The sequence below is a fragment of the Mustela putorius genome, unplaced genomic scaffold, assembly GCF_011764305.1.
Source record: "Mustela putorius furo isolate JIRA1106 unplaced genomic scaffold, ASM1176430v1.1 tig00003987_pilon_pilon_pilon, whole genome shotgun sequence".
Classification (NCBI taxonomy): Eukaryota; Metazoa; Chordata; class Mammalia; order Carnivora; family Mustelidae; genus Mustela; species Mustela putorius.
In genome coordinates, this window is record NW_025422126.1 from 19322207 (window position 1) to 19348075 (window position 25869).

The window sequence follows — 25869 nt, forward strand, 5'->3', positions numbered from 1 at the left end:
TCCTGTCACTTATCCTTATATTCAGTTGACATTGCAAAGTTTTATCATCACATCGGTAATTATGAATATGCATTTTAGAAGTAGACTATTTAGAGAAATCAAATTTCCTTTTAGAAAAGCAAATTCTTTTGAGTGCATGAATATATAAATAGATGTCCCCGTTTCTCTAAATTTAGCAGCTTAAAGTACAATCTAAGATATAAAGTAATAAACATACTTTGCAGTAATTTAATAAATGTGGGTTAGGGACAGTTTCAACACTTTCCAATATTCAACAGCATACTTTCTTTAAATATAGTTAAGGAATCTTCTTTATTTCTACTAAAAATGTGTTGCAGTGGAAACTCTGACTTTGTATCTATAATACAGGCAACTGCCATCCAGCCATTGTGGGCAAGTGTAGATGGGGAACAGTCCTCATTTGTGCCCGTAACCACTCACAGCTTTAATTTTTTTTTATTGTAATATATTTTTTCTTAAATTTAAGTATAGTTGACAATGTTGTATTAATGTACAAATTGTGGGTTGACCATCTTATACATTATGCAGCTACCATAATATGTGTAGTTACCATCTATCATCATATAAAGTTCTATTATTGACTATGCTGTACTTTGCATCTTCGTGACTTATTACTGAAAGTTTGCACTTATTAATGTCTACACCGATTTTGCCCAACTTTCCACTGCCCTCCCTTCTGGCAACCACCAGTTCTCTGTGTTAGCTTTGGTTTGTTCAACAAATATCCCACTTGATCATGATAATTCGTCCTTTAATGTATTGTTGAATTGGGTTTCATAATATTTTGTTGGGAATTTCTGAGTCTGTGTTCATCAGGGATATTAGCCTATTGGGGTAATGCTCGCTTTATAGAATGAATTGGAAGCTTTATTTCCTCTTCTGTGTTTTGAAATAGTTTGAGAAAGAGAGGTATTAACTCTTCATAAATATTTGGTAAAAGTCATCTGTGAAGCCACTGGGCCTGGACTTTTGTTTGTTGGGAGTTTTTTGATTATGGATTCAATTTTGTTACAAGTAATTGGTCCACTTAGATTTTCTATTTCTTCCTGATTCAGTTTTGGAAGATTGTATGTTTCTATAATCTTATGTTTCTTCTAGACTGTCCAGTTTGTTGGTGTATAATTTTTTTATAGTATTTTAAAATCATTTGTATTCCTGAGGTGTTAGTTTTAACTTTTTTTCCCTGATTTTTACCTGAGTCCTCTTTTCTTGATGAGTCTAATATTTTATCAATGCTGTTTATCTTTTTGAACAACCGGCTCTCAGTTTCATAGGTATTTTCTCTAAGTTTCCATTTCATTTATTTCTGCTTTGATCTTTATTATTTCTTCTCTCCTTTCACTAATTTTGGGCTTTGTTCTTTATCTAGTTCCTATAGCATATTGTTGTAACCTCAACATATTAGTGTTTTTGCCAGGTCTTTGTCATTTATTTCTAATCTTATACCATTGTGGTTAGAAAAGATGCTTAAGATAATTTTGGTCTTAAACTTACTGAAATTTGTTTTGTGCACATATCCCGAGATCAAATTTGGAGAAAGTTTCTTGTGCGGTTTTAGAGAAATGTGTGTTCTGCTGTTTTGGGGTGGAATATTCTGCATATAACTGTTAAAGCCATTTGGTCTAATGACTTATTCAAAACCACTTTTTAATAATAGATTATCCAGACCCAAAAATCTATCTATTGCTAGATGTGGGCTTTTAAAATCCTTTGGAGTATAACTATTGGTTTCTAACTTTTAATGTCTGTTAACATTAGCTTTATATGTAAGGTGCTTATTTAGTATTATTATATCTTCTTGTTGGATTGATTCCTTTATTCTTCTATAATGTCTTTGTCTTTTAAAGTCTATTTTGTTTGATATAAGTATTGGTACTCCAATTCTCTTTTGCTTCCATTTGCATGGGTATCTTTTTCCTTTCCCTTCTCTTTTTGTCTGTGTGTCTTTTGATCTGAGGTGTCTCTCTTAGATTGCACACAGATAGATTTTGTTTACTTATCCATTCAGTTACTCTGTCTTTTGACTGGAGTACTTGGTCCATTATAGTTAATGTAATCATTCATAGATACTACTCATTGCCATTTTGTTAATTGTTTTCTGGTGTTTTTTGTAGTTCTCTCTGTTCCTTTGTTGTTCTTCTGACTTCTTCCTTTGTGTTTGATGGTGTTCTTTAGTGTTATACTTAGGTATCTTTCTCTTTTTGTGTATTGCCTAATATGCTAAATATAGTTGATTAGTTTTCTTTTAACCTTCATATTAGCTTTGTGATTTATCTACTACCTTTACTAGATGTTTGCTTTTACCAGTGAAATTTTTTCCTTTCATACTTTTTTTCTAGTTGGACCTTTTCTTTTCTACTTAAGGAATTCCCTTAACACTTACAGGGCCAGTTTAGTGGTGATGAATTTCATTAGCTGTTTTTCATCTGTGAAACTCTATCTCTTCCTCAATTCTGAATGGTAAACTTGGTGGGTGGAGTATTCATGGCTATGTTCCCCCAGTGCCCTTTTAGCACACTGAATAGATTTATGGCCTCCCTTCTGGCCTACAAAATTTCTGAGGAAAAATCAGCTCAAAGCCTTATTGAGTTTCCTTTGTATGTAACTGTTTGCTTTTTCCTTGGTGTTTTTAAGATTATAGAAGTTTTCCATTTTAACTATTCTGTCTTGGTGTGGACCTCCTTTGATTCATCTTTTTTTAGGAGTTCCTGGATGTCTGTTTTCTTCTCCAAATTAGGGAAGTTCTGTTATTTCTTCAAGTAAGTTTTCTGCTCCCTTCTTTCTTCTTCTGGGAACCCTATAATGCAAAAGTTACTATGTTTAGTGTTGTTGCAGAGGTCCCTTAACTTGTCCTCATTTAAAAAAACTATTTCTTTTGGGTGTTCAGCTTGGTTGCTTTCCAGTACTGTCTTCCAGCTCACTGATTTGTTCTTCTGCTTCCTCTACTCTTGTGTGGAATTCCCTCTAGGGTTCTCAGTTGTATTTTCAGTTCTGGTGGGTTCCTTTTTATACTTTCTCTTTGTTGAAGTCCTTAATGAATTAATCCACTCTTCTCTCAAGTCTGGTGAGCACCATTATGCCCATTACTTTGAATTCCTTCTTAGGTAGATGGCTTATCTTCATTTAGTTCTTTTTCTGAGGTCTTGTTCCTTTGTATGAAACATCTTTCCCTGTCTCTTGACTTTTGTTTGACTCTGTGTTTCTACATTAGGTGGAACAGGCACCTATCTCAGTCTTGAAGAAGTGGCCTTATGTAACAATGCCCCTGTGTAGACTGTGTGCTTAGTGGCTTTGGCTAGCTGATTGGTGCTGGATAGGTGCTGGCTGTGGCACTTTGCACAGAGGCACCCTGTCAGGTCAGCTTGAGCTAAAGCAAGAGTAGTTCAGAGGTTCCTAGAGCACTTTGCACCATGGTCCCCTGGAAGGGCAGCTGAAAGGGAGCAGGTTCAGGCCAGGGTTTTGGGGGAGCTCCACGTTGTGGCTGCTTTGGTGGGAGGGCTTGGGTGTTGACCCACAGGCCAGGTGTGTGCTTGGGTCACCTTGGTGGAACAGCTGGACCTGGTGTGGGTGAGGGGACCAAGTACCTCTGATCCTGGAAAGAGTTCCAGGAGTTAAGCTCATTTGGCAGACTTCTAGGGTTAGTAAATGAATGTCCTTAATAGTCTAGTTTCCCTTTGAACTCTGTTTTGTTTTTCTGTGACCTAGGGTGGGCAAGTCTGCAAAAGGTTCCCTCAGTCATATCTCTCCCTGCTATAGGTTGTCACATTGTGGTTAGTTGTTCCCAATGTTACTGTGTCTCTGCTGTTCCTACCCTTCTATATGTGGTCCCTCTATGCTTTCTTGTGCAGAAGCTGTTCAATCAGCTTTCATTATTCTTCAGGAGGAATTGCTGTATATGTAGATGTAGATTTGTTGTCTAGGAACTGAGTTCAGGGTATTTCTGTGCTTCTATCTCGGACCACCTCCTATTATAGCATGTTCCTAAGGTAGCAAGCCAGATAGAAGTAAGAGGCTCTCTCAGCATATTCCCATCTGTGTGACAGTGTTTTCTATCTTTTGTGTGTGTGAGAGTGAGCGAAAACAAGGGGAAGCAGGAGAGAGGTAGAGAGACTGTCCTAATGTCTTTACTTCTTTCCCTGTAGTTTTTTCCAAATTACTTTCTCTCTTTTATTTCCTCTTTTAATAATAGATAAATGGAAATTCTCTATTTCCTCACTTTTACTTTACTTGGGTATCCAGTCTCAGTATATCTCTCAAACTTCAGTGTATGCAAGAGTTTCCAGGGATACCTTGTAGAAAATACAGATTTCTAGGACTTTCAGAAATTCTTGTTCATTAGGTCTGCAGTGGAGCCCAGAGTCTGGGAGCCTCACCCTATATTCTAATCCAAGAAATCAAGGAACCACACTTTTCTGTGACAATTCCTATTGCTATGAACAGCAGCTATGCAATATTTTTCCTACCGATTTTAACTGCATTAACGTTCTTAATCAGCCAGTTCTCTGCATTTTCTTAGAAATTATGTTCAAAGGCATAGGTGTTTGATTCATAAAGATATTGGTAGACCACTTTTATACTAAGTTGTTGTTTTTTTTTTTTTTTTTTTTTTTTTTACATTCCCACAGTTGTAAATATTGTGAATTAACTAACAACTTTGCTTCAACTGTAGGAGAATGCAAAAACACTCCAGGAAAGAAGTGTTGCTTATATCAACTCAGATTCATCTATAGAAGGTATATTTTATTTTAGATTATTAAACATCTTTTGAATGTGCAAATTGTAACTAACTTATAAACAAAGATTATTTTCTTCCTGTCAAATTTCTCACTGATACCTTAATTTTCCACTTTACCACAGAGAAAACCATGATTCAAATGAGTCTATGTATGATTCATAACTAAGCTACTGATCCTAATTTCTTTAGTATATTTTCCATTTGCCTATCTTGAATTACTACTTAAAACTCTAGTATTAATTACAGTCTTCCTGTGGAGATATTAAAAAAATTAGGCTAAAATATTTCAGAATACTTTACAGAATATTCCACACAGAAATACTTCCTGTATGTACTGCAACAATTTGAAGCAAGCACAAAGTACAGACTTCCCTTGGAACAGGCTTGCATTTCATGAGGTCTAGATAAATGTCAGAGCGTACTTATTACTGAAACGCTCTAGTCTCATGTCTTGATACTGTTGAATTGGGTAAAAAGGGAATAGACTTATCACTTCATTTGCCAGAGTCCCCCTAAGAAATACCCTAAGAATGATGCAAGGGGTTATGGTGGGACTTGCTGCCTCAGCAGCCAAAACCCTCCTATAACTTCCTCTGTTTGAAGTGTACACTTTATTGCTCCTGAAGAACTATTTCCACCCTATTAAGATTTTATTTACTTGATAGACAGAGATTACAAGTAGTCAGAGAGGCAGACAAGGAGAGAGGAGGAAGCAGGCTCCCTACTGAGCACAGTGCCCAATGTGGGGCTCAATCCCAGGACCCTGAGACCATGACCTGAGCCGAAGGCAGAGGCTTTAACCCAATGAGCCACCCAGGTGCCCCTCCACTCTATTCTAATTCCTTGGGAATGATGCCTTCAATTTCAAGTCTACTGTATCTTCTTTATAATTAGAAATAGAGTTCTATTGGAATTTCATTTGGAAGTATTAAAACACACTGTGTTTTATTTTTCCAGGCAATTATACTCTCAGAGTTGACTGTACACCCCTTCTTCACCAGTTGGTGTATAAACTGACAAAAGAGGTAAATAAATCTGTCTTGTTTTCTAATGAATGGGTAAGTGAATAATACCTATTTTCTTAATTAGTGGTGCTTTTTAAACTGGAAAGAGACCTTAATACAGTATTTGTATGACCTATCTATAAGAATAGTATTGCTAGTCTCTTCTAATAGTAGCTATTAATAATTGTGTGCACTGTTGTCATGTTGTAGGTATACAGAGTCATGTGGTAGAGGCATTCTGATAGTACAGTGAGCTGAACTGGAAAAAGCCTTGGGTTCAGGCCCAACAAAGTGAATTTTAGCAGCAAAGATAATAAAAAGACATGGTTACTGAATCCAAATACTTAGTAGTCCAGAGAGGATATATACTCATAAATGAGGAATTATACTTCACTAGAATATTGGTTTCTACAAGCAATGGAGAACAATTATGGAATAGAAAATGTGAAATCCTGGGGTAGGTGGGCAGGCATCAGAAGAGGTTTACAGAATATTTAGTGCATGGGCTATAAAATGGAAGGATATGAGAGAGAAGGCATTCTCAGCACAGAACACAATACCTAAAGCAGATGTGAAAATAGGAAAAAAGTATTTCCTGACCTCTGGGTGGCTCAGTGTGACATAAGTGAAAGGTTTTGGTGGAGAGATGGTAAGAAATGGGGCATGACAAACAGGCCAAGTTCAGACATCTGGTGATGGAGAAATTAAAAAACTTTAACAAGGTTATACATTATCATATTTACCCATTAGAAAGATCACTGTCAGTGTATAGATTAAGCTGTAGCAACTCTAACAGCAAAACAAAAATAATAATCATATAGGAATTTTGTAAATATTGATAAAAAAGTATTCTGAGCTCCCTAATGTGCTCTAAAAGTTATATAACCTATTCCCTTAACATCTCTGTACTTCATTTAAATAGTTCATTGTAGAATTACAGAAATATTTCCTTGAAGCATGTGTCACTTTTCTGAAGGTACTATTTTCCTACTTTCCCTTATTATTGTTCTTTTTCCTATTAGTGTCTCTAAAAACTCCTTTTCCCAAAGGAATCCTCTCATTATCCCAACTGGCAACAAATTGGATAGCTCGTGTTCTTGATCCTTTTATTGGAAATGTCCCATAAAAACATCTCCTTTAAAAGCAAGCTGTAAGGAAAATCCTGAGAAAATCCCTTTCAGCATATGCATTTATGCTTTGTGCTGTCCTAGAGAGATGGCTCCTGCCTTTGATGTCAAGGATAAGAATAATTTTAGGGGTGCCTTGGTGGCTTGTTAAGCGTCTGGCTCTTGATTTTGACTCAGGTCATCATTTCAGGGTTGTGAAATTGAGCCATGTCAGGCTCCATGTTGAGAATGGAGCCTGCTTGAGATGCTCTCTTTCCCTCTGCCCCTCCCCCCATGCTTGTGTTCTCTCTTAAAACAAACAAACAAACAAACAAAAAACCAACCATAAGAATGTTAGGGCCAATAGGGAGAAATTTAGGTCTATGCCCCTTTGTAAAGAGGCAGATGCTTAACTATGGCCACACCAAAACCCAGTAGAAAAAGACTTTTGTATTCTCCTGTGAACCGATCGTTATAATTTTATCAACTCCTAGTATGTGTTAGCATAGTCACATCATGCTGGTAACATGAGAGTAAGATAAGAGTTGTAGACAGGGCAGAGCTTAGAGAGAAGGGCAGCTGACTGATCAAAGAAATGGGGCAAGGTGTTGAAATAATGGAGGAGGGTCAGCACCTATGAAGATGTGTTGATTAGAGACAGAAGTATGATCTCGGGAGACCAGGCTGAAGGGACACCGTTCTGGTTAGTGGTAGATTGAGATGGTGATTCCAGAAAATAAAAGGATTTTTCAGGGAATTCAATCTAAGCAGGATATGGGAGTTGGAGCAGATTCTCAGCTACTGCAAGTTGGTAGAAATGGATTAGAGTAGAACCCGATGAGTTGGCTGGAAATAGAACATCTCTGCAGCTGCAATGTGCTGCTGGCAGGCAGAGGGATGACTGTGGAGTGCTGGGACTGTTTTTAAGCTAGGGCTTCATGTGCAGTAATAAGGCAACAACCAACTCTGTATAAGGGCAGAGAAAATACCAGAGAACTGATGTTGATATTAAGATGGGGACCATTATTCCCACTTCCACAAGGTGAGAAAACTAGGGCTTCAAGGGGGGAAGCAATACACAAAAGGTTAAAAGGCTTCCAGGCTGCATAAGTAGGGTATGCTCCCCCCCCACTTTTTTTTTTTTTTTTTTTAAAACAAAGAGCTATAACCAGACAAATTACAGGTGTGTATGTGTGGTAATATGGATTTAAAATACATGTTAGCCTTCCAAGTCTGCAATTTTTCCACACATTGCCCTGCTTCAAGTGAAGAATGAAAAGTATGTTTATACTTTTAATGAGGATAGTATAAAAGGTTCATGCAATTTACAGAAGATCTTAGAATTTCCAAATAGAAATCTGAGCTTATACAGAGCTTTTACAACCCATCAAATTCCAACTTTGCAAAAATAAATATAATGTGACTTTCTAAAATGGCAGTACCTCCTTACCCCACCTGCCCTACAAAACCAACTTCAAACTTAGTGTCTTCAGCCTCATCTCCTGCCCTGAGGCCTCTTTTTATAGGTCTTCATGGACAAAAGCAATTTACTAAAGTAAATCTTGTATCTGGTTTGGCCCAGTAACTTACTACTAAAAGAGATCTAAGCTCCCAGAAATCATAGTGATGACATTTGCTGGAACTCTACTAAAAAGTTTACCAAAAGAAGGAGATTTTATCCCAGGTATAGGGCAAAATTACCATTAGGCAGCCAACAAAAATAAACAAGAATTTGGATTTTTTTCCCTGCCATTTGCTTTTGTTTTTCCATAAAGAACATGACATGTATCCATATAGTTAAAAGCTGATAACATATGGTCTTATTATTGGCATAAATTTAGTTGCTCCTGGGTCTAATTCACAGTATTCGATTTTTCATTCCAGATCTCTAGCCCAGATGATGGTTTTGAGAGTAAATCTCTTTATGAAAGCTGGTTAGAAAAGGACCCTTCATCTGAAAATATAAACTTTCCTAGGTAAATTACTTGTGTATTTCTTACCATAGGATAAATTATGAATTCCCCTTTGCCCCTTGTTTCTCCAAACATGCAATTCTTAGATGTGTCAACAGTTTGACAAAAGAGAATTCCATAGGATCCTGCTTGTAGCCTTCGATTTGCTAACTGGACAGAATAGCTGTCTTTGAATCTATGAGAGTCTAGTTTTGCAGAGTTTTAGTCAAAGTTATTTTGCCACATTATCAGGTACTATTTTGCATTCTTGAATTAAATTTCAAATATGTTATATATGTTAATAAATCATGTAACTGCAAATGATAATGATGAAGTACAAGAACAGGATTATTTGCTTCTAAAGGGGCATTATAACCACCAGATTGTCTTTACCTGTAATCAATTTAGACTGTTTAAGTATTAATCTTTTTACTTCATATTCATACAACAGCAGCTTTCTTGATTTTTTTGTTTGTTTTGTTTCTCCTGCAGTACTATTTCTAAAAACTAGTAGAGGATGGTAGAGTGTATAGCTTCATTCCATATTCTAAATAACGGTTGTGAAAGTCTGTTTCCACTATGAAAGTTTCACATGCTTAAAAAAAAAATTAATTGGAGTAGAAAAAAAGGTCTGAAAAACATCTAAGGTTGGGGTCGCCTGGCAGCTCTATTGGTTAAGTGTCCACCTTAGGCTCTGGTCATGATCCCAGGGTCCTGGGATAAAGCTATGTCTGTGCCTTACTCAGCAAGAGGTCTAATTCTCCCTCTGCCCCTCTGTGCTCTCTCCCTCTCAAAAATCTTAAAAAAAAAAAAAAAAAAAAATCCAGGGTCTAAATTTGGGAGTGTATAGTTACATTCTTAATGCAAATGTAATTTTACTTTCTGCTTTACTCACCATTAAGAATTTTTCTGTTAGTATATATATGTGTGTGCGTGTGTATAGTGATTTTCTTTACTTATGCAAAGAAATCGATTTTAATTAAATTTCTAAATAAGTCACATTTAGATTCTTAATGATCTTATTTTTTTGTTTCTCTTTATTTTAAATATACTTTAACATGGCAGGGTTTTTTGTTTTTGTTTTTAAGATTTTATTTGAGAGAGAGAGAGAGAGAAAGCAAGTGGGAAAAGAGGCAGAGGGAGAAGCAGACTCCTGCTGAGCCAGGGACCTGATGGGATGTGGAACTCCATCCAAGGGTCCAGGGATCATGACCTGAGCCAAAGGCAGACATCTGACTGAGCCACTGAGATGTCCTTCATGGCAGTTTTCTTCCTAGATTATAGTTCTCTGGGAATGATGAAATCTTACTTTTCCCTCTAAATAAATACCATAACATACTGACAATATTAGAGACTACTGTCTTGGTAGGGAGCCTGCTTCTCCCTCTCCCTCTGCTTACTGCTCCCCTGGCTTGTATACTGTCAAATAAAATCTTTAAAAACAAACAAAACAAAACAAAAACACTCTATATAGTTCCTAGGTTGCTGTCTTTGGTGGCACTGTTTAACTCCATGTAGTAAAGTATTTTTGTAGTAAAGTACTTTTCCTAATTCCTGTAAATATACTATGCAATTCCTTGCTTGGTTCACTGTCCCATTTAACTTCATAATTTTTATTTATTTCTCCATTTGTGTATATTTATTTTCTACATTAGGATCAACAAACTGGGATCTGGAAGTGATTTTGAAGCTTATTTCCAGAGACTTGGAATTGCTTCAGGCAGAGCCCGTTACACTAAGAATAGGGTAAGCCATTGTATTATTTTGGATACACAGCATAACCAACTTGTTAGGAATTTTAAAAAGTCTAGTTTTTTGGCAGTAGGTCACATGGCCCAGGAAAAATTCCACGGATAAGGGCTGACTTTATTCCCTTTGTAGATGGACTAGGAATTTGGGTTATTCTGTGTATCTTCCCTGCAGGATTATTCAGTGAAGCAATAGTTAACAAAGTAATGCCAGATACTTAGCTGGTTATCAGAACCAAGTAGTTCATATCTTTTCTGGTGTAGGTTTTGTTGGAAAGCCTCATTCTTATCTTTTCTTGAGGAAAACAAGCAGGTGAAGAACCTGTCTTGGTTACAGGGGATGCCAGAGTCTTTACTGGTTACAGAGTCTTTATTGTTAGTAACCCCTCTTCACATACCCACTCCTACCTGTCATCTGAGCCCAGGGCTTCTGACTAGGGAATAAAACAAGTTCCTCATTTTTCAGTTGAATCTTTTTTCTGTTCTGCACTGACTACTTTACACCACTGTCACTCAAACATACTGATGATGTGCAAGTCGTAGGATATGCCAACATATACCATATGTCTGCTTGATTATGTAAAAATTATGTAATAAACTGGGGTGCCTGGGTGGCTCAGTGGGTTAAAGCCTCTGCCTTCGGCTCAGGTCATGATCCCAGGGTCCTGGGATTGAGCCCCACATTGGGCTCTCTGCTCAGCAGGGAGCCTGCTTCCCCTCCTCCTCTCTCTGCCTGCTTGTGATCTTTGTCTGTCAAATAAATAAATTTTAAAAATCTTAAAAAAAATTATGTAATAAACCAAGGTGAAGGTTCCAACAGTAAACGCAGATTAGTCACAGATTTTAGTAATTTTGAAATAACTGCAGTACACCAACATCTTGCTTTTCTAGAATACATACCCCTTGCAAACTGGACTACCCAGAAGATGACTGAGAACAGAGAAGAAAGCAAAAACAGTTCCAAAATAAATGCACAAGTCTGTATACTAATACTCATTAAACTTTTTCAAGGCTTATTCACTGATGACCTATTCTGGCATCAATCTGAACAAAGTTATCTAGTTTTTAAGACATTGTAGATTAAAAGCAGAGTATTAGAGACTGACATGGGGGATTTCCTTGTAGTGATACTAAAAGCAATAAAAATGTTAACCTTATAGCAAAGTAGCAGATAGACAAAAACTAAATTTAGGAAAGGCAGTCCTAAGTCAAAAAATATTTACTTAAAATACCACTATGTAATAATTTATCCTGGTAGACCATAATTATGTAATAAAGGATAAATAGCATTTAGTTATACAGTTTGGAAAGGAGACAAGGTACTTAAATATCAAATTCCTAAACATATGTATCTTAGCCAACCAGAACCTTTCGTTTTCAATCAATTGATAATTTTAAACTGTGCTAATATACAGTTTGAGTATGTACTCCTTAATTTCAGTTATCAGAAATACAATAAAGACAATTTTCAGGAAGTATTTTGAATAAAATTACATGAATTATAAAACAACAGTGAAATTTAGACTGGTAAAACATGATAGTGTTTTAGTTAGATACTAAGTTTATTCTGCTTCACTGTGATAAAACTCAGGGTGCCACAGGATTGTATTTTTCCTGCAATCATTTTTATTATATCAATCCTGTAATTTGAATATTTAATGTTTGTATTTAGTACCTGGTTTTTTCCTCCCCCTTCCCCCCCACCCCTTCCAGAAAACAGATAAATACAGCAGCTACCCGGTATACCACACGATTTATGAGACGTTTGAATTAGTAGAGAATTTTTATGATCCCACATTTAAAAAACAGCTTTCTGTGGCTCAGTTACGAGGAGCACTGGTTTATGAGCTTGCAGACTCTGAAATAATTCCTTTCAATATTGAAGACTATGCAAAAGCTTTGAAAAACTATGCATCAAGTATCTACAATTTATCTAAGAAACATGACCAACAACTGAGAGACCACGGAGTATCATTTGGTAAGAATGGCTGGGTATTTTATAATCTTTAAGTCAGAGCTTTAAGACAGTCTCCTCTTGTCATCACTGCACACTCTGATCCTAGAATATATACCTGCATCACTTAATTCTTACCTCTGGGAAAAAACCTAAGCACTTTTAAAGAATGTAATTTCATCTGATACTATAGGATGAATCCATATTGCTAAGTTAATGCTACAGACATTGGTTTATAAATATTTTCCTGATGTTGCTGCCTTTAAAAATATTTTTGCTGTTAAAAGAACAATACTACAATACAGAGATGAGAAAACCTATTCCACTACATATGTAAGTATCATTATTATTGCATATTATTTGTCTACATGCAGGATTTCTTTTACATGGTTTTAATCACTGTTTCGTATTTATGTAGCCATTTTGTGGTTACTATTTTATACTGTACCCCTTACAAAGCAGGGATGAAATGGGTCTGAAAGTGGTTACTCAATTCAAATCCTGGCTTTAATATTTAATCACTGCATGATGCTGGGAAAGATACTTGGCCCCTATGTGTATGTCAGCTTCCTTAGGAATGAAACAGTAAAGAATATAACGTGTTTCCAAGACAGCTGTGGGTGACTGACCTGGTTAATACATAGAAACAATGTTATCTATTAGTAGGGTTTTATTTTAACCATTTTTAATCTGGGAGTACATGTTCTTAGTATACACCAAAATTATCAAATTTGTATTCAGTGTCTACCATCTACAAGTTCTGTGTTAATTCCTGGGAGATAGAAGGATGTGTGAAAAATAATCATTGCCCTCAAAGAGCACAGAATTTCACGTGAGGGAGAAGACCAAAAGGCCGGGGACAAGTTGTGATAGGAGTATACAGAGAGTACTACGGGAATACAAAGAGTAAGTACAGAGTAGTCAGTAGTGGCTTTTGAATATTACTACATCCAAATTTGTCACCTTCAAAGTTATGATGAGCAGTAGGTACTAAGTTCTAGAGAAAGATGATGCAAAGAAAATTTAGGAAATTGTGTTTATATCAGTAATTGGAGAACCTCTGTAATGAAGGGGCAAATAAAAAAAAAAAAAGATTAAACTGCAGACATAAGATGGACATTCATGGTTCTTTGGCTATCCAGGACCCAGTTCTTGTCCTAGATGCTCTGATTTTTCTTTTAGTGAATTACTTTTTATCAATTCAAGTTGGTATCCAACCAAGAGAGGGCACACACTTAAAATGGAATGACTCTCTTTACACAGGTTAAGTAGCCCAATCTATCTCTTAATACCCAGCCTTCCCCCTGCCTCCCAACTGTCAAACTCTCCAACTCATTGGTGACACTCCATCCGGATTAAACACTGATAATCTTCTATCTCCTACCTAACATGCCCTACTCCTTTCCCAATCAAAATTCACCATTAAGTGCCAGGCAAAATCAGGCACTCAAAAAATGTTTTAATGAAGGAATGATGGATGGGATGGATATATAATCTGCACTCCTGGTCTCCAGTTCCTTACTTCCTTCTACCATTACAGTGCACTGTCTTCCTACTAGTCTCCCAAAATTGTTTACGCCAAAGTTATCACTCACCCCTATTACTAAATACCAGGGACACAATTTACTTCTTATCCATCTGGACTGCTGTGGTTCACTGGAAATTTAAAATTCCTTCCTCAATACTTTTCTGTACCTTCCATAGTACCTATTATTATTTCATACATGGTTTTAAAAACAACTATACTAATTAGAGCTTAAAGGAAATCTAGGACAAAGAAAGATTTGTATTCTTTATTTTGAATGCACTATTTACTAGCTGTGTGACCTAACAGCTTGTGTCTGGAACAGTAAATACTCTATCTGTAAAATGAATATTGTCTCCCCTGCTTTACAGATTAATGAAAGGATAGCAATAATTTCTGCTTATGTTCAATTTAGAAAAGATACAAAATAATAAATAGGTAATTGTAATAAAAAGTACACTGAGAACCTTCTCACTTTACTTAGAATCTTTGTAAACTAGAGAAGAGCCTGACCAGAAAAAAACCACCACCTGACCCTATTTCTGTGTCCACATACGTCAGCTTGTCACAGGCAGACTTTAAACAAGATCTTAAATGCACTCCTTACAAAGAGGGCTTAACACTGTTTTAGTCTATAATATTGCAAAATCATAACTATCTATAGCTGTATCTTGTATCTAGCATACAGATGTACCAATAGTATGTATTGAATGAGTACATACATGAATGATGCATTTCTGGTAAATTAGGAGTTAAAAGAATTATTTATGTCCTAGATTCCTGGAAGTTATTTCCTGAAGAAACAATTGTCATTTTCTATTTTATATATGTATGAAATTTTTATATACTTTTATATAAAATATATATATATACAGTTTCTTTGTTATAATATTTTCTGATAATCTCCATGGATCTGCAGGAAGGCGCAACACTATTCACTCATATCTCCCTGGAATGGGGACAGCAGGAAAGTGAACATGTGAAATAAGCAGCACTTACTAACTGACCTTCCACTTTTGTATTTTTAAAAGATTCTTTATTTTCTGCTGTGAAGAACTTCTCAGATGCTGCTTCGGATTTTCACAAAAGACTTACACAAGTTAATCTTAATAAGTAAGTTTCAAATGTCAAGCTCTCCATCATTCTGAAAACAGATGTGGTTACTAGAATGAGTCATGTACACTTACACTTGGCTCTACCTCACTGCTCTTGAGGTCTGTGATTCAGCAGCATCAGCATTACCTAGGAGCCTGTTAGAATGAGAGTATCAAACGCCTTCCAAGACCCACTCAATTCGAATTCCATACTTTAATAAGATGCTCCAGAATGGTTTTTATTCACACTGAAGTTTGAGAAGCCTTACTCTAAATAGTAGACAAAAACTCATCCACACGACAAAAGCCAAGGAGGAGAGCTGGGAATTCATAGTTCCACAGGCTTAAGTGCATTTGCAGTATGAATTTCACTATGATCCCAATACTTCCCTGTCCTAATGCAGAATGTTTTTATTGATACAATTGTTGCATTTCACTTAACCACTTGCTTGAAATATAATGAAAAGCTCCTTGGATTGTAGGAAAGCCAGAGAACTTATGTAGCACCCCAGAAAGAGAGCTGGCAGATTCCAAGTGTGAAAGGGGAGTCCTGGCATGCAATACCTCCCATCCTTCTTGTAGAATGAAGCAACTTCCCTTCATTTTTTGCTGTTCAGCATTTATTCGGTGGCACTAAATGGCTTATCAAGAACTTGATAGCACACCCAACCTGCCTCTGCAGGAGGCCGGGCTCTCCTCCTAGAAAGAATTAAAAATGTCTTTCTATTCTTTCTGTGATCTTGAAAAACAAATGAACCACTACCAATAGGTCTTTCTTACTGTAAATATTAGAAAGATGCCTATGTTGTCATATATGGTTAACATATGAGGCATTACCATTAATCTGCATTTTCTTAAAAGCTATTGATTTTAGAAATTCATTTTTCCATGCCTTATCCTGTATTATTTTAAAATCCAGTTCCATGGTAAGGGTTATAGTTACTTATTTCTTGTTTTCCCAGTCCCATTGCAGTGAGAATCATGAACGACCAACTGATGCTCCTGGAGAGGGCATTCATCGATCCCCTTGGTTTACCAGGGAGGCGGTTCTATAGGTAAGGAAGCAACAGGTGTTTCACTAAAGGACATTAGCTACTTCTCTGTGACCAAAACCAGCATGCTTTAAACTCTTGCCATCAGATGAATGGAAGGCGAATATGTATGCTATGAGGAACATGGGTAAGATTATGTATAGTAGTTGTAAGTTGTAGTATCAGAAAACTTAACTTCATGTTTATTGGTTTACTGCAGATGTAAATGATAAATGGTAGATGAAAAAAAAACTCTAAGAAAATCTAAAAGCTATAAAATTTAGAGGGAATCTTAGAGCTTCTGTAATTCAAACTTCTACATTAATCTTTACTATAGCATCTGAGGTAAGTAGCTATTTAGCCTCTGAATCTTCCAGTCCATAGGAAGCTTACTACCCTCATGAGGAAGACCACCTCATTTTAAAAAAGGTCTAATGTTAGTTTCCCTCAGAAAGATCTTTTTCTCTGTAATTTTCCTCCCTCTGACCCTGTTCCTTCCTCCCTGTTCAGCTCTTCAAATTCAAATAGGATAAATCTAGGTCTATTTCCATAGAACATTATAGTTTTTTGAAGATGGCTGCCATGTTCTGCTGAAGCAATATCCTCTTTTTGTATCCGTAACCTCTATGCTTTATTTCACTGTCTTGGCCGTTTTGAACAGTCTCATTTTTCTAGGTACCACTTAAACTGCAGGTCCTTGGTGAAAATTTGTGAGGCAACTTATCATCAGATACCATGTGCCAGACATAGTTCTGCATGTTAGCTTTCTTATAAATATTAGTTGACTAGTATTAACCTTTAATTATAAGCATAGGCTTTCAGAGCCCAGCTCTGGCTCATACTCAGCAACCTGGGCGAAAGACTGACCTGAATTTCAGGTTCCTCGGCTATAAAAGGAGAGGAGAGTATAACTGCTTTCATCCCATAGACTCAGAGATTTCAGGCAGATTAGCTCAGAGAGGAATGTACTCATAAGAAGCTATTTTAATAAAGTTATAAACAGTAATAATTCATTATTGATACAAATAAAACAGCCATCGGTTAAGTATGTACATGTCAAATAAAAAGCTGAAAGCAAATCTACATGTTAACCCCCTCTTGCCTATATTAGTCTATTATTCATAAGCAAAACACCTTTTTCTCAAAATGAATGCAGACTCTACAGAAGCTTGTAGGAGAAAAAGGGACCATGGTCCTTCAGCATTTCCTTCTGTAACCCACACCCAGGCATTTGCTATTCTCTTTAAAGAAAATCGTTTTATATACATGTGTACATATGTATTTTTTCATCTGTATCTAAATTAATAGGACCATACATTTTGCATCTTGCTCTTTTTTCATAACAATTTATCTTAGAGATCTTTCCATGCCAGTATATAGTTTTAGCTCTCTCATCTGGAATATAGTATTGGTTTGGCATGTATGTATAATTTTTAAGTCTCTGTTGACTCTTTAATTCAATTTGTTTTCCCCTCATTTACTTTTAGTAAAGTACTGCCATAGTATGCCCTTGTGCCCTTTTGAACATTTGTTTTTATATCTATATAATCAGTATGTGGATTTCAGGGTCAAAGAGTAAACACATTCTAAGTAACTGCTACACTGTCCTCCAAAAAGACTGCACTATATTTAAAAACTTATTGGGAATTATTAACTGAATATTAAAGGCTATATTCTAAAGCGAGGACAGTACCAGATGGTAATGTAGGAAGATCCTGAACTCCCCTCAACCCAGGGACACAATGAAGCTGTAACTATATATGTAACAGTTTCCTCTCAAAAAGACCAGAAGACTAGCTGAGCCACTGCTTCGTATCAAACAAGAAAAAGGCCATACCAAAGAGAGTAGTAGGAGAGTCCGAGAACTAATCATGCCATAAACCCATCTCTAGGTACACAACCCACAATTAGAAGGGAATTTATAAATCCAGAATTTCTCCCTTGAGGAGAAGGGTTCATACCTCAAATAGGGTACACCAACTTTTAAGACTTGCACTTGAGGTTAGCCTCTAAAATATCTGGCTATGGGGCACCAACTACCCAAAGGGCTACAGTGAACAGACCAACAGCTCTTACAGAGCTTGCATGGACTCACCTGCCACAGGGCCAATACAGAAGGAGCCCTCTGAAAAGCAGACTTCATGTGAAAGATTCATTTGGTAGTCTTAATGCATCACCTGGAGGAGGCTGGTGGATGCCATCTTTGTGGTGTTCTGCTGAACTCCAGAGCACCAGTATCTCCTGGAAGGCAGCTTTTTACCTGTGTCTTGTACTTAGTGTTTACAGCTGCTGGCCAGGGATGCCCTTTAATTGTGTGGCTCTGGAACACATGGGGCTTACTTACATTCCTGAGTCCCATGAGACGGTAACAACTGAAGGCTGTTCTTAGAAGAATTTTTTCTAAGAAAAACAACTATCTGCTGGTATAGGAGGTTTGGCCTAAGAAGAAAGCTCTAGGGCCTATGGCTGATGGCAAGAGTCTTTCTACTCCCCCTCTGACCTGCCCCAGTTTGATGGTATATCCCAAAAAGGAGGTTATACTTTTGTTGGGCATCGGTTTTTGCCACTGCTGCCAGGGCACACCTGTCCATTGGGTCTGGGGCCCAGTAAGGTCCTACAAGACTGAAACTAATGGAGAAAGAGGTCTTAAGACAGCAAGAGGCAACAGATCCAAGCAGCTCAGTCTTCCAAGTGACGGAGGTCTAAGTTTAACATCATGGCTACAGCCTGAGGGGCAGGCTTCCACTTGAACACACGTCTAAGCATTAACTATAAACCTTACCAGGGACATCGGAGGGCAGGTACTATTTTTCATGTTCTCACTCTTCCTGTTCCAGATAGCAGACTGAAATATAAGCATATTTACTTACCCTGGAGCTTCAGCCTGCTGCAGGGCAGGCCTTCCATCAGGCCCTCTTTTAGAGGCCTATGGCAATGCTCTCAGGCCATGTAGATGGGGGCAGTAACACCTTTGTGCTCCTTCTTATTGCAGCTTGCTGCTATATTCCAGAAAGCAACTTATGTACTCAGTTGTAGCCCCAGTTTTTACTACTGTGTCTGAGGGACACCTCCCTATCATGTGGCTCTGGTGGCCACCCCAGATTGCTTACAGTCCTATAAGGTGGTACATATTTGCATACTATGGAAACCAAACCTTCAGGCAGCAACTTTTAATCACCATGAATTTAAGGCCTGAGATAGTCAAGGGGACAGTGACAAGTCTTGGCACACCCTCAACTACCAAGAGGAGTTATTAAAAAGAGGCTGTTGGAACAATCACAAAATTGGAGAAACAAATGGAGATAGAGCAAAGTTAGATGAAAAGGTTCATCTACTTCGACACTGGGAGAAGTGGCTGTTTGATCTAAGGCATAGAAACTAACACAAAGTTAAAAAAAATTCAACAGGAATATACCAATGAAAGGTAAAACCACAGAAAAAGAGCTTAATGAAACAGAGATAAGTAATCTACCTGATAAAGAGTTCAAAGTATGGCCATAAAGATGCTAAGCAAATGTGAAAGAATGGATGAACACACTGAGAAGGTGAAAAAGAAAAGTACCAAAGAGAAGTCATAAAACTGAAGGATACACTTAGAGGGGTTTACAGCAGAAGAGATGAAGCAGAAGAAAGTATCACTGAACTCAGAGATAGGGTACTGGCTTTCACCCAAACAGAGCAAGGGAGGAAAAAACAAAACAGAACACCAAAAGCTTAACGAACTTATAGAAAACATCACTCCCAGTGTAGGGACAGAAGGGGGCTACAACCTGCCATCACCTAGAGAAGGAAACCAACATCCAGATCCAGGGAACCAAAAGAGATCCACACTAAAACACATTATAATTAAAATTCAAGGACAAGGAATTTTAAAAGCACCAAGAGAATTACTTGTTATGTACAAAAGAATCCCCATAAGATATTTATATTTTTCAGAGGAAACTTTGTAGGCCTGATAGGACTGGCATGATATAGTCAAAGTGCTGAAGAAAAAACTGAAACTAAAAAGAAAAAAAACTTCCAACTAAGAATATTGTATTCTGCACCATTATCATTCAGGATTGAAGGAGAAAGAGTGTTCCAGACTAACAAAGGCTAAAGGGATTCATCACCACTAGTCATATGAAATGGTAAAGGGAGTTCTTTAAAAGCTTGTGAAGAAAAGGTGCTAATTAGTAACAAGAAAATAGGAGAGTGAAAATTTTACTGATACAGATTATAGTAAAGGCAATATATTAAATAGTATGAAGGGTAATGCAAGAGTTATAAAAGTAAGCATAACTGCAATAATAAGGGATGCACAGAATTAAGAGGAAGTAAAATGTGACATAGAAAACAAAACGTGGTGATAGGGTTGATATAAGAGTAAGAAGGGAGAGCTTTAGAATGCCTTCAAAGTTAAATTGTACTGTTCATGAAAGTCCACTTTAAATTGTTACATTAGTGTATGTAAGGCTCACAACAGCCACAAACCAAAAGCTACATAGAGGCTTACCTCTGATATACTGCAAGGGAGGTCACAGATATTTGCAATAAAGCAAGTCACATGAAATTCCTGATTTTCTAGTACATATAAAAGCTATGTTTATACTATATTGTAGTCTATTAAGTGTGCAAAGCATTACTAAAAAAAAAAAAAAAAAAAGTACATACCTTAATTTATTGCCCCAAATGCTAACCATCATTTGAGCTTTCAGCTAGTTGCAATCTTGCTGGTGGAGGGTCTTGCCCTGATGTTCATGGCTGGTGATTAGAGTGGCTGTGGCAATTTCTTTAAAGAATACAACCACGAAGTCTGCCACATCAATTGACTATTCTATTTATAAGATTTCTCTGTAGTATGTGATGCTGTTTGATAGACCTTTACCCACAGTACAAGTTATTTCAATATTGGAGTCAATTCTCTCAAACTTAATTAAAAAGCAGCAGCAAGGCTTTATGTAATACTTTAAACCCTTTGCTGCCACTGTTGAAGGCACTGTTCTACCTTCACAGACAGCATCTTCATCAGGTATAGATTCCATATAAAGTAACGACTTTCACTTATCCGTAAACAGCAACTCTTCATCTGTTAGTTTTATAAGATTGCAGCAATTAAAATATAATTACAAAAATTAAGACCAGTATCCCTGAAGAAGAGATGCAAAAATCTTCCACAAAACAGCAAAGTGAATTTAATATATTAAAAAGATCATTCACTATCCTCAAGTTGACTTATTTCAGGGATGCAACTCTTTGAGTATTCACAAATCAATGTAGTATATGACATCAACAAAATAAAAGGTAAAAATCCTATGATCAAATTAATACAGAAGCAGAAAAACCATTTGACAAAATACAACATCTGTTCACGATAAAAATTATCAATAAGTAAAGTGAGTTTAGAGCCAGGCCATGTAAGACCTACCCCCTTGTACCCTAATACTCATGGTGAAACACTGAAAGCTCTTCCTGTAACATCAGGAACAAGACAAGGATTCCTACTCTTACTTTTATTTAACATAGTCTTGGAAGTTCTAGCTGCAGCAGACAGGAAAAATAAATAAAAGGCATTCACATTGGTAAGGAAGAAATGAAACTATCACTATTTGCAGATGACATGGTAATAAAGAAAACCTAAAAACAACAAAAAATGAGAACCAATGAATTCAGTACAAACACAATGCACAGAAGTCTATTACACTGCTATAGACTACTAATAAAGTAGCAGAAAGAGAAATTAAGCAAACTCCTTTACAATTGTATCAAAAAGTATAAAATACCTGTGAATAAATTTAACTAGCGGTGAAAGATCTGTACTCTGAAAAGTACTAGATAGTTCTAAAATGGAACAATTAAAACAAATGCAATCCCTATTGAAATACCAACAGCATTTCCCACAAAATTAGAGTAAATAATACTCAGGTTTGTATCATAAAAAACATCCCAGACAGCTGAAGCAATTCTTGTGAAACAGCAAAGCTGGAGGTACATACAATCCCAGATTTCAAGATATACTACAAAGTCACAGTAATCAGTATGATACACGCAGAAAAACTGACCCAGAGATTAATGGAATGGAACAGAGAACCCCAAAATAAACCCATGCTCACGCAATTAATAACATACAAAAAAGGCAAGACTGCAGTGGAGTCTCTTCAATAAATGGTGGTGGGAAAACTGGACAGCAACATACAAATGCAATGAACCACTTCCCTACATCAAACAAAAAGCAACTCAAAATGGACTACATGCCTAAATAAATGTTGAGAGCTAAAAGCATAACACTCCACCAAAAACAAAAAACTCAGCAACACAGGCAGCAATCTCTTATACACTGGCCTTGGCAAAATTTTTCTGGATAGGCCTCCTTGGGCAGGGAAAACAAAAGCAAAAATAAACTTTTGGTAAAATATTAAACTAAAAAGCTTTTGTGCAGCCGAGGAAACCAACAAAATGACAAGCAACCTACTAAATGGGAGGAGATAACTGCAAATGATAGATCTAATAATGGGTTCATATCTGAGATACAAAAAGCCCCCAATAATCGATTAAAAAAATGGGCAGAGAACCTGAATATATCTCTTTCTGAAGAGTACACATGGCCAAGAAACATGAAAAATGTGGTCCCCATCATTAATCATTAGGGAAATGCAAATGAAAACTGAGGTATTACCACCTCACAACTCTAAGGAAGGTTCGCATCAAAAAGCCAAGTGTCAGTGACAATGTGGAGAAAAGGGAACTCTGGTGCACTGTCAGTGGGAACGTAAACTGGTGCAGCCACCAGACAAAACAGTATGGAGATTCCTTAAGAAATTAAAAATAGCAATCTACATAATCCAATAATCACACTGCTAGGTTTTTACCCAAAAAAGCCTGTAAAACACTAAATGTACAAATGTATATTTAACTAAATACAAATACATGCATCCTTATTTTACCAAAGTGTTACTTACTACTGCCAACATAAGGATGCAAACTAAATGTCCACTAATAGATGAAATAAAGATGTAGTATACATACAATGAAACATTCCCTAAAAAAGAATGAAATCTTGCCATCTACAACATGGCACCCAACTAAGAGGGTATTATGCTAACTGAAACAAGTCAGAGAAAGACAAATACCATCCAATTTCACTTCAAAACAAATGAACCAAGAAAAGAAACGGTGGTTGCTAGAGGGGAAGGTGGCAGGAGGGTGGGCAAAATAGGGGATTAAGTGGTTCAGATTCACAGTTATAAATAAGCCACGAGGATTAAAGGTACACCACAGGAAATATAGTCAATAATACTGTAATAACTTTGGTGATAGATGTAACTAGTTACTGCAGTGAGTATTTCTTAATGTATGTAACTATATGTAAATGTAAAACTGGACGTAAAATGTACGTACCCCAAACTAATAACACTGTATTGTCAAATGTATTCCAATAAAATATAATAAAAGTTTGATATATTACAAGAGTAACTGTAGTTGGAAAAATGGTGTCAAAAGAACTGCTAGATGCAGGTTTGCCATAAACCTTCAATTAAAAAAAAAACACAAAAATGTATCTTTCAAGCACAATAAAATGAGGTAAGCCTGTATTAGATACAAGAAAAGATAAAAATTTAAGCATATGTTCCAACAAACCACAAAGGGCAAGAGGAGGAAAATAAGGAACAAGGAGGAACTACAAAACAGCAAGAAAACAACTGACAAAATAATATGTACATACATACTGATTATTTTGAATGTAAATGGAATCTGCTCCAATGAAAAGACAGGGTGCCTGAATGTAAAAAACAACAACAACAACAAAACAAGAAAGACCTGTCTATATCATGCCTAGAAGAGACTCACTTCAAATGTAAAGATCCATACAGACTAAAGATGAAAGCACAGAGATATCAAATGCAAATGGAAGCCACAGAAAGCAGGGATAGCTATACTGGTATCAGACAAAATACTTTAAAATGGAGACTGTAATAAAAGACAAAGAAGGAAATTACACAATAAAAGGGTCAAACAAGAGGATGCATTTGTAAATATTTATGCACCCATCATCATAAAAGCACCTGAACACATAAATTGAGACCAAAAGAGAAACAGCAGTACAACAGGAGGACTAGAAGGAGACTTTTAATACCACATGTCAATAGCTAGATTCCAAACAAAATAATTACTATGGAGACATTAGTCTTAAATGACGCATTAGACTATATGAAATGAAAAGATATACACAGAACATTCCATCCAAAAGCAGAACACACATTCTTACAAGTGCATGTGGAATATTCTCTGGGATGGGTCATATGTTATGCCAAAAAAACAAGACTTAATTAATTTAAGAATCCAGCATTTCTTTTGACTACAGGGGTATGAAACTAGAAATCAATTTACAAGAAAAGTGGAATACTCACAAATAGATGGAAATTTACATTCTACTTAATAAATAGCTAATAGGTTAATGAAATCAAAAGACAAAAAAGATACCTTAAGAAAAATGAAAATGGAAGTAGAACATGCAAAATTTATGGGATGTAATAAAAGCAGTTCTAAGATTGACATTCACCAGCAATGAATAACCAATACCTCAGAAAAAAGCAAAACTCTTAATCAACCTAACACCTACCTCAAAGAAGTAGAAGAATAACAAATAAAGCCCAAATTTAGGAGTAGGAGGAAATAACAAAGAGGAAATCAAGGAAACAGAAATTAAAAAGCCAAAAAAAAGTTCAGTAAGACGAAGAGCTGACTGTCTGAAAAGATGAAATTTATAAACCATTCACTGGATTCACCAAGAAGGGAATGGGCTCAAATAAAGTGAGGAGACACTGTTAACTAATACTATGGGAATAAGTAAGAGACTACTATCAACAATCATCTGTCTGCAAATTGGACAATGTAATAGATATGGACAAACTTCTAGAAACAAATAGCCTTCCAGAACTTATTAATCAAATAGAAAATGTGAATAGAGCAGTTATTAGTGAGGAAATTGAATTAGTAATCATAAACCTCCCAACAAACAAAAGTCCAGGACCAGGTGGTTCACTGATGAATTCTACAAAACACTGAAAAAATAATCAGTACCAATTCTTTTCAAATTCTTCCAAAAAAAAGAGGGAACACTTCCAAACTCATTTTAAAAGGCCAGCATTACCCTCATAGGAAAATCAAATAAGGATGAAAAAGAAAATTACCAGCCAATATGATGAACATAAAAGGAAAAATCCTCTATAAAACTTAGCAAACCGAATTCAACAATATATTAAAAAGATCACGTACCACAAATGGGATTTATTCAAAGATGGTTTATACAAAGACGGTTCAATATCCACAAATAAATGTTATATACCACACTAACAAAATGAAGGACAAAAATGTCTTAACAGATTCAGAAAAAGCGTTTGATACAATTCAACATACACTTTATTAAAACTCATCAAAATTATGTAGAAGAAATGTAACTCAATATAATAAAGGGCACGTAAGACAAACCTACAGTTAAAATTGTATTTAATGGTAAAAGGCTGAAAGCTTTTCCTCTAAGATCAGGAACAAGACCAGGATGTTTTTCAACACAGTATGGGTAGTCCTAGCCAGAGCAATTAGGCAAGAAAAAACCATATTGGAAGAAGTAAAACCAATGTTATTTGACATTGGTGACATTATGTAGAGATAAATCTAAGGAATCCACCAAAAACCTGTTAGAATGAACAAGTTAAATTC

General features: G+C 36.3%; 1 protein-coding gene across 1 annotated transcript in view; it reads left to right on the plus strand.

Annotated features, from left to right (window-relative positions):
* The window catches only part of NAALAD2 (N-acetylated alpha-linked acidic dipeptidase 2), a 63774-nt gene that overhangs the window by 25224 nt on the left and 12681 nt on the right, over positions 1–25869 (plus strand). Inside the window, exons 12-18 of the mRNA XM_045071486.1 lie at positions 4691–4754; positions 5714–5781; positions 8751–8842; positions 10474–10564; positions 12280–12544; positions 15077–15158; positions 16102–16194. Of these exons, the coding sequence (XP_044927421.1) occupies positions 4691–4754; positions 5714–5781; positions 8751–8842; positions 10474–10564; positions 12280–12544; positions 15077–15158; positions 16102–16194 (755 nt within the window). The remainder of the gene's footprint in view (positions 1–4690; positions 4755–5713; positions 5782–8750; positions 8843–10473; positions 10565–12279; positions 12545–15076; positions 15159–16101; positions 16195–25869) is intronic.